Source organism: Oncorhynchus tshawytscha, linkage group LG34 (genome assembly GCF_018296145.1).
Source record: "Oncorhynchus tshawytscha isolate Ot180627B linkage group LG34, Otsh_v2.0, whole genome shotgun sequence".
Taxonomy (NCBI): domain Eukaryota; kingdom Metazoa; phylum Chordata; class Actinopteri; order Salmoniformes; family Salmonidae; genus Oncorhynchus; species Oncorhynchus tshawytscha.
In genome coordinates, this window is record NC_056462.1 from 7,424,915 (window position 1) to 7,435,265 (window position 10,351).

At 42.4% G+C, this 10,351-nt stretch overlaps 1 protein-coding gene across 1 annotated transcript; it reads right to left on the bottom strand.

Annotated features, from left to right (window-relative positions):
* Positions 1-731: 731 nt before the first annotated feature.
* On the bottom strand, positions 732-10,145 carry LOC112231554 (neuropeptide Y receptor type 2-like). The gene is made up of 2 exons (XM_024398254.2): positions 9,831-10,145; positions 732-2,349 (listed from the first exon to the last, which is right to left on the bottom strand). Exon 2 carries the CDS (start codon positions 2,316-2,318, stop codon positions 1,218-1,220), a length of 1,101 nt encoding a protein of 366 aa, XP_024254022.1. The 5' UTR covers positions 2,319-2,349; positions 9,831-10,145; the 3' UTR covers positions 732-1,217.
* Between the last annotated feature and the right edge of the window lie 206 nt (positions 10,146-10,351).

Sequence of the window (10,351 nt, forward strand, 5' to 3'; positions counted from 1 at the left end):
TGGCCCATGTTGACTCCAATTCATCCTCTGAATGGCACACATACACAATCCATCTCTCAATTGTCCCAAGGCTTAAAAATCCTTTTTTAACCTCTCTCTTCCCCTTCATCCACACTGATTTGAAGTGGATTTAACAAGTGACATCAATGAGGGATTATACTGTAGCTTTCACCTGGATTCACCTGGTCAGTCTGTCATGGAAAGAGCAGGTGTTCCTAAAGTTTTGTACACTAAGTGTACATAACATGCTCTACAGTAGCCATAGCTCTAGTTAGGTCCATCTATCCAAAATCCACCATGCATGGAAAATTGTCAAAGACTCTAGTCACATAGGCTGTTCTCTCTGATACCGCACAGCAAGCGGTACCGGAGCGCAGAGTCTAGGTCCAAAAGGCTCTTTAACAGCTTCTACCCCCAAGCAATAAGACTGCTGAACAATTAATCAAATGGCCACCGGACTATTTACTTTGACCCCCCTTGTTTTTACACTGCTATTGTTATGTAATATTATTGTGGTTTTTTTAACTTTGTTTATTTAGTGAATATTTTCTAACTCTATTTCTAGAACTGCATTGTTGGTTAATGGCTTGTAAAGTAAGCATTTCACAGTAAGGTCTACACCTGTTGTATTCGGCACATGTGACAAATACAATGTGATTTGATTTGAATTTGGAAATGTCAGCACTGACACGCAGCTTGATTAAATGGATGAGTCAGTTTCTATCATTACATGCTGAATTTGCAGCTATTAGGTGTCAATAAATTACAACCTGCGTTCTGAACTAATGTGTTGTTTTCCACCTCAGCTTTTAATTAAAGCACATCTATCAAAACAAGGCCTCGGAATCCATTTCTAAAGAAAAAGCATGATCCACATGGTTTACTATGGTAGCATTCACGAAGGCAATGTCAACATTTTTTGTCCCACAATCTATATTTAAATATCAACATTTGCATGTGGCCTAAGTAGCCCGTTGTAAGAAGCAGCAAGTTTTAAACAGCCGTTTCATAAGCTCTTGATTATCAATGGCACAATTCAGCAATGCATTTGGCACTTGCATGAAATCATTTACACATTTTGAACACACTTGGTTCTTCACTGAACCTTTTGACAATAAACTAATGTAAGAAAAAAAAGCAGAATGTTTTACCCATAATTCACCCTTACAGTAGGTTGCACAGAACAGCAATTTCACATTTCAGTTTGTATTATGAATTCAGACTTTAGTCGCTTGGAAATCTGTATCGCTCATGTCCTTTTCCCTCAGTGTCTTTCTGCTCATGATGCTCCTCGACCCAGAATTGACAGGTTGGCTGCACTTACACACGGACAGAAACGCAGTCCGGTAGTTGTTGTTCATCCACCCATAGAGGATGGGGTTGACAAAGGTCGAGCACATGGCCACGATGTGGAACATGGTGAAAAGCAGCTTGAAGTCTTTCATGTCCAAGACACTGTTGTCAATGTCAATGGCCAGCTGGAAGGCGTGGAGAGGCAGCCAGCTCACTGCAAACACCACCACCACGATCACCAGCATCTTAGTGGTCTTCCTCTTGCGCTGGTGGCGGTTGTTCCTCCCTGTCGGACTCACGTGGTTCTTCAGCTTACTCCAGATTCGGATGTAGGCGAAGGAGTTGATGGCCAGCGGCAGGCAGTACTGGAGCAGGAGCATGGAGATACTATAGATGGTCCCGTCCATGCCGCTCCCTGGCCACTTTTCTGTGCAAACCTGAATGGACTGCTCGGGCGAAAGGTCAAACGTCCCGTACTCCCGGAAGACGGCGAGCGGGCTGGCCAGGACCGCGCTTATGGCCCACGTCATGACGATGACGGCGGCACACATTTCCTTGGACATCTTGGTCTCCAGGTGGTAGACGATGCTCCGGTGGCGGTCCAGGGCGATGATGTTGAGCGTGATGGTGGAAACGTGCACGGACATGCCTTGGGAGAAGGGCAGTATGAAGCACAAGGCCTGGCCAAACCTCCACTCTCCATGGAGAGTGTTGATCAAAGTAAATGGCAGACATAGAGTATTCACCAGCAGATCGGCCACAGCCAGGTTCACAATGAAAAAATTGGTGACGGTGTGCAGAGTTTTGAACTTGTACACCACGTATATCACCAGGGAGTTTCCGATGACTCCGAACAGTATGATGGTGCTGTAAGCCAGGATGAGGATCACTTGCACTCCCACCAGCTTGGTGCTGTCCTCCAGGTCTGGAAAGGTGTTGTAGCAGTTTGAGAATTCACCAGCAAGTCTAGAAGAATTCGCACAGTCCTCCATTGGAGTTATGCTTACTTGACTTACATTATCCATTGGTATCGTTCCCCTCCGGGCCTCACAAATTCTGCAATAAGAGGAGGGAGATCATTTTGACAGAGGACATAAACTTGTTTACATCTATGAACATAGTCTTGGGTTACAAAACATTTGAAAAGCTCCTTGCCTGCTCATATTTTAGACTGCAGAGAATGATGTAATTGTTGGGCTTAAAGCCCATTGTATAAGCCACTAGCATCAAGTGTGAGTCATAGTCTTGGGTGTGACATATACACTACCGTTCAAAAGTTTGGCGTCACTTAGAAGTTTCCTTGTTTTTGAAAGAAAGGCACATTTTTTGTCCACTAAATGGCCTCTGTACGCCTACGTAGATATTCCATAAGAAATCCAATAGTCATTTACAACATTAACAATGTCTACACTGTATCTCTGATCAATTTGATGTTATTTTAATGGATGAAAAAAATGCTTTTAAAAACAAGGACATTTCTAAGTGACCTCAAACTTTTGAATGGGGGTGTGCATACAAGATCTCCTGCAACATCGAGGGCAGGGCAAAAACATGAGGTCGCCCTATCACAGTGACTCTTTGAACTCCGGAGACTAGTTGAATTTCGCAAATTTAGACTAGTTGAATTTTGCAGCATATAAATAAATATCATGCCAACAACCTTTTTCTAGTTTTCCTCTCACCCCCAAGCCACTGAATAAAATATGACTTGTGTTCTCTTTCAGTTGTTTCACAGCACATTGTATTAAGGATCACCTGACACAACCTGTTAGTCTCAGTACTGTATTTATTTATAGATTTTATATTTGACCAGGTAAGATTAAATATCTATTCTACAAGAGACAGCTGGAAGAAATAGCAGTAATATCTGACAAAATGTCAGATACATTTACAACAAAACACAAATGACTACATTTAAAAAATAATGAAGTTACACATTGAGCATGAAAGATGGTTTGGGAAGGTGTGGTGCATTTAGGGGTGAAAACATTGATAGCCCCCCAACTGTCCACCATAGTTTTTACCTTAGCTTTAAACTCATTCAAAGAGTTTATCCTGCAAAGATCCTGCAATTTCATATCCTTTTTATAGCTTGTTCCAAGTGGAAGGGGCATGAGAACTGAAACACTTATTTTTTTTATTTGTTTTACCTAGCTTTGTACAGGCCTTAACACTGTCAACAAAACACAGTCATGTGAGTGTAGGCGATATAGCTATAAATCAGCTATGCGATTACCTACATTGCTGCAGGGGATTTCTCATCCTGTATCATACTGTTGCCCTTTGATGATCAAATAACCAAGGGTCATCTTACTTACCACTATAGGTTTAAATACACTAATATATATATATATATATATATATATATATATATATATATATATATATATATGTATGTATATATATATGTATGTATATATATATATATATATATTAAAAACAGTATATATATATATTAGTGTGTGTGTGTGTATGTATATATATATATATATATATATATATATATATATATATATATATATATATATTAAATACAGTGTGTATATATATATATATATACACTGCTCCAAAAAATAAAGGGAACACTAAAATAACACATCCTAGATCTGAATGAATGAAATATTCTTATTAAATACTTTTTTCTTTACATAGTTGAATGTGCTGACAACAAAATCACACAAAAATTATCAATGGAAATCAAATTTATCAACCCATGGAGGTCTGGATTTGGAGTGACACTCAAAATTAAAGTGGAAAACCACACTACAGGCTGATCCAACTTTGATGTAATGTCCTTAAAACAAGTCAAAATTAGGCTCATTAGTGTGTGTGGCCTCCACGTGCCTGTATGGCCTCCCTACAACGCCTGGGCATGCTCCTGATGAGGTGGCGGATGGTCTCCTGAGGGATCTCCTCCCAGACCTGGACTAAAGCATCCGCCAACTCCTGGACAGTCTGTGGTGCAACGTGGCGTTGGTGGATGGAGCGAGACATAATGTCCCAGATGTGCTCAATTGGATTCAGGTCTGGGGAACGGGTGGGACAGTCCATAGCATCAATGCCTTCCTCTTGCAGAAACTGCTGACACACTCCAGCCACATGAGGTCTAGCATTATCTTGCATTAGGAGGAACCCAGGGCCAACCGCACCAGCATATGGTCTCACAAGGGGTCTGAGGATCTCACCTCGGTACCTAATGGCAGTCAGGCTACCTCTGGCGAGCACATGGAGGGCTGTGCGGCCCCCCAAAGAAATGCCACCCCACACCATGACTGACCCACCGCCAAACCGGTCATGCTGGAGGATGTTGCAGGCAGCAGAACGTTCTCCACAGCGTGGGTTGTAGACTCCGTCTCATGCTACCACTAGAGTGAAAGCACCGCCAGCATTCAAAAGTGACCAAAACATCAGCCAGGAAGCATAGGAACTGAGAAGTGGTCTGTGGTTACCACCTGCAGAACCACTCCTTTATTGGGGGTGTCTTGCTAATTGCCTATAATTTCCACCTGTTGTCTATTCCATTTGCACAACAGCATGTGAAATCAGTGTTGCTTCCTAAGTGGACAGTTTGATTTTACAGAAGTTATAGAGTTACATTGTGTTGTTTAAGTGTTCCCTTTATATTTTGGAGCAGTGTGTGTGTGTGTATATATATATATATTACACACACACAAAAACATGTGGACACCCCTTCCAATTATGAGATTCGGCTATTTCAGCCACACCCATTGCTGACGTGTATAAAATCAAGCAAACTGCTTTGCAATCTCCATAGACAAACATTGGCAGTAGAATGGCCTTACTGAAGAGCTCAGTGACTTTCAACGGGCACCGTCATAGGATGCCAGCTTTCAGTTTGCAACAATATCTGCCCTGCTAGACCTACCCCGATCAACTGTAAGTGCTGTTATTGTGAAGTGGAAACGTCTCTAGGACCAGCAACGGCTCAGCCACAAAGTGGTTGGCGACAACACAAGCTCACAGAATGGGACCGCCGAATGCTGAAGCGTGTAAAAATCGTCAGTCCACGGTTACAACACTCACTATCGAGTTCCAAACTGCCTCTGGAAGCAACGCTAGCACAATAATTGTTCATCGGGAGCAGCCGCACACAAGCCTAAGATCACCATTCGCAATGCCAATAGTCGTCTGGAGTGGTATAAAGCTCGCCGCCATTGGACTTTGTAGCAGTGGAAACGTGTTCTCTGGAGTGATGAATCATGCGTCACCATCAGTCAGTCTGACGGACTAATCTGGTTTTGGCGGATGCCAGGAGAACACTACCTGCCCCAATGCATAGTGCCAACTGTAAAGTTCGGTGGAGCAGGAATAATTGTCTGTGGCTGTTTTTCATGCTTTGTGCTAGGCCCCTTAGTTCCAGTGAAGGGAAATCTTAACACTACATCATACAGTGACATTCTCGACGATTCTGTGCTTCCAGCTTTGTGGCAACAGTTTGGGGAAGGCCCTTTCCTGTTTCAGCCTTGACTATTTTATTTTAATTTTATTTCACCTTTATTTAACCAGGTAGGCAAGTTGAGATCAAGTTCTCATTTACAATTGCGACCTGGCCAAGATAAAGCAAAGCAGTTCGACACATACAACAACACAGAGTTACACATGGAGTAAAACAAACATACAGTCAATAATACAGTAGAAAAATAAGTCTATATACGATGTGAGCAAATGAGGTGAGATAAGGGAGGTAAAGGCAAAAAAAAGGCCATGGTGGCGAAGTAAATACAATATAGCAAGTAAAACACTGGAATGGTTAATTTGCAGTGGAAGAATGTGCAAACTAGAGAAATAAATAATGGGGTGCAAAGGAGCAAAATAAATAAATACAGTAGGGAAAGAGGTAGTTGTTTGGGCTAAATTGTAGATGGGCTATATACAGGTGCAGTAATCTGTGAGCTGCTCTGACAGCTGGTGCTTAAAGCTAGTGAGGGAGATAAGTGTCTCCAGTTTCAGAGATTTTTCTAGTTCGTTCCAGTCATTGGCAGCAGAGAACTGGAAGGAGAGGCGGCCAAAGGAAGAATTGGTTTTGGGGGTGACCAGAGAGATATACCTGCTGGAGCGTGTGCTACAGGTGGGTGCTGCTATGGTGACCAGCAAGCTGAAATAAGGGGGGACTTCACCTAGCAGGGTCTTGTAGATGACCTGGAGCCAGTGGCGATGAGTATGAAGCAAGGGCCAGCCAACGAGAGCGTTCAGGTCGCAGTGGTGGGAAGTATATGGGGCTTTGGTGACAAAACGGATGGCACTGTGATAGACTGCATCCAATTTATTGTATGGTAATGTATGGTATTGGAGGATATTTTCTAAATGACATCGTCGAGGATCGGTAGGATGGTCAGTTTTACGAGGGTATGTTGGGCAGCATGAGTGAAGGATGCTTTGTTGCGAAATAGGAAGCCAATTCTAGATTTAACTTTGGATTGGAGATGTTTGATGTGAGTCTGGAAGGAGAGTTTACAATCTAACCAGACACCTAGGTATTTGTAGTTGTCCATATATTCTAAGTCAGAACCGTCCAGAGTAGTGATGCTGGGCGGGCGGGCAGGTGCAGGCAGCGATCCGTTGAAGAGCATGCATTTAGTTTGACTTGTATTTAAGAGCAGTTGGAGGCCACGGAAGGAGAGTTGTATGGCATTGAAGCTCGTCTGGAGGGTTGTTAACACCGTGTCCAAAGAAGGGCCAGAAGTATACAGAATGGTGTCGTCTGCGTAGAGGTGGATCAGAGACTCACCAGCAGCAAGAGCGACATCATTGATGTATACAGAGAAGAGAGTCGGCCCAAGAATTGAACCCTGTGGCACCCCTATAGAGACTGCCAGAGGCCCGTACAACAGACCCTCCAATTTGACACACTGAACTCTATCAGGAAAGTAGTTGGTGAACCAGGCGAGGCAATCATTTGAGAAACCAAGGCTATCGAGTCTGCCGATGAGGATGTGGTGATTGACAGAGTCGAAAGCCTTGGCCAGATCAATGAATACGGCTGCACAGTATTGTTTCTTATTGATGGCGGTTAAGATATCATTTAGGACCTTGAGCGTGGCTGAGGTGCACCCATGACCAGCTCTGAAAACAGATTGCATAGCGGAGAAGGTGCGGTGGGATTCGAAATGGTCGGTAATCTGTTTGTTAACTTTGCTTTTGAAGACCTCAGAAAGGCAAGGTAGGATAGATATAGGTCTGTAGCAGTTTGGATCTAGAGTGCCCCCCCCCCCCTTTGAAGAGGGGGATTCCAATCTTTGGGAATCTCAGATGACACGAACGAGAGGTTGAACAGGCTAGTAATAGGGGTTGCAACAATTTCGGCAGATAATTTTAAAAAGAAAGGGTCCAGATTTTGCAGCTCTTTCCGAACATCAGCTCACTGGATTTGGGAGAAGAAGAAATGGGGAAGGCTTGGGCGAGTTGCTGTGGGGGGTACAGTGCAGTTGACCGGGGTAGGAGTAGCCAGGTGGAAAGCATGGCCAGCCGTAGAAAAATGCTTATTGAAATGTTCAATTATAGTGGATTTATCGGTGGTGACAGTTTCCTATCCTCAGTGCAGTGGGCAGCTGGGAGGAGGTGTTCTTATTCTCCAAGGTCTTTACAGTGTCCCAGAACTTTTTTGAGTTTGTGTTGCAGGAAACAATTTTCTGCTTGAAAAAGCTAGCCTTGGCTTTGCAATGCCCCTGTGCACAAAGCGAGGTCCATACAGAAATGGTTTGTTGAGATCGGTGTGGAAGAAGTTGACTGGCCTGCATAGAGCCCTGATCTCAACCACATCATACACCTTTGGGATAAATTGGAACGCAGACTGCGAGCCAGGCCTAATCGCCCAACATCAGTGCCCGACTTCACGAATACTCTTGTAGCTGAATGGAAACAAGTCTCCGCAGCAATGTTTCAGCATCTAGTGGAAAGCCTTCCCAGAAGAATGGAGGCTGTTATAGCAGCAAAGGGGGGAAGATTCCCCGTCCCTGGGCTACTTTTGCACATTTGTTATCGTCTGAGTGAGGGAAATGCTGTTAATTGAGAGGAGTCGATGTGTTCTGAAAGATGAGACTTTAAGGATTATAATCAATTCCCATGATGTCACACATGCAAACCACACCCATGAGTCCATATGTGCAGTTCACATTTCCATATTTGAAAACTCATGTCATTTACAGTAGCAAAGATTTCTGATAGCTATGTTCGATCCACAGTTACAAGGATGAAATGCGTAATACCCGGGGGTTGTCCTGAAGAGAAAGAGCCTGTGTTTGTCGTATTGTGAAGGACAAGCTTTCAAATGATGCCACACCTGATGGTGGGGACATGGGTCTGTGTTCCAAACCAAAAACTACTAGTGTGCTTGCTTCAGTTCCTCAATGGCAAAGCTAGGAGTACTCAAAAAACGAAGTACTGTGCACAGTTTGGAGTGGTGTGTGTCCTCTTGGAGACACCAGTTCTCACTCTAACCCTTGTAATAGTTTTTTCTTATCTTGCGCTCCAAAAAAATGCACTGGATGTTCTTATTATGTTACTGAATGTATCCAGAGTACTTTCAGATTTTGCTATTGACAAATGCTGTGAAAAGTGCAGTAAATGTTAAATGCACATAAAATCAAAAGTGTAATGTTTGGATTCAGTCTTGTGTCAGGTGAGCTGTTGTGACCTCACCTTTTGGTCTGATAACTTCGCCATAATCTCCCAAAGTGTTATCTTTCAATTGCTACCTTGGTCATGTATATACTTTTTATAGTTATTTTGTTAGAAACATTTACATGTTGTCCCTATAGGCCAATTTCCAGAGTGTAAGGGGTATTAATGAGCAGCATGTCCTAGTGTCTGTAAATAAGAATTTGTTCTTATGACCTATTCTTAGGATCTCCTGACCTGCCTGTTTAAATTAAAATCAGTCAATTTAATTTTGCTCTCAAACTGTATATGTCTAGCTGCTTTTCTAAATGCAGTATTTTTAGGAGTGAACTTGGGATTTCAAACAGTCCTGCATTAATACTTCTTGGCTGACAAACTTTGGCAATTCATGATAACATGACTTGGAACTCATACCAACAATTCCTATTGCTTCCTGTGGCAACTGGATCATAATGAAGAGCGATGATAAGAGTTGATTAACTGGCATCCTGTGTGATACACCAAGAAATATACTGTCTACTTTGGAAATCATTCACAATACCTTAGTGCATTCTATACGATTTTTCTTCAAATTATTATCAGAAATGTATTTCTCACGTCATAGACATTTTTGGCGTTCCTAAATGAATTGCATTTGTCTACAACCTATAGAAGGTTAGAAAATATGACATAAGAAATCTTTCATGATACTGATTTCTAGAAGAAGAAAAAATTGTATTCAGAAATGTTCGTTTGTGTATCTTGGATTACATCTTGGGGATGCTGATATCAAGATTACAGTTGTAGCCTACAAAAAAACACAGGATTAAATAGGCAATACATTCGATAAATTCTTAACTAAACAAATGATCAGCATATTTTCCCGTTGGCAAGTAACTGCTATAGAATAACCGACTCACCTTGATCTGTAACAGACGCATTCGTTATACTTCCGATGATAACCCTTTTTGTCAAGATTCTCAGCAGCGCATTAGTATTTTCAAGTTAACATGAAATAATACCCTATATTCAAGTTGCAGCATGTTTTTTTTATCACCACATGTCCTAGGTATCAAGCCATTTTATTGTATCGCACATCAAGTAGTAGACATATCTAGGAATCTAGACAACAAGCAACTGACTAACTGAACGGTGATATATATTGGCAAAACTCCACGGCTTTTTTTCTACGAGGTATGTGCTCAACAAGACAAGCGCACTGCGCACGCTGTGGACTCCTGTCTTGAAAGGAGCGCATATTATGTGTGGCCAGCTTCGAGAGTGTGCGCCAGGGGGAGGGGGAGATGATGAAGCGCGCTAAATGACGAGGGGGCGTTTTACCCTGACAGAAATAAACATTGCCTCAAGGGAGAAAGTCTACGCCTTATAAATTATTTCGGATCCATTTCTAGTTCAAACAAACAAGACACCAACAGATATG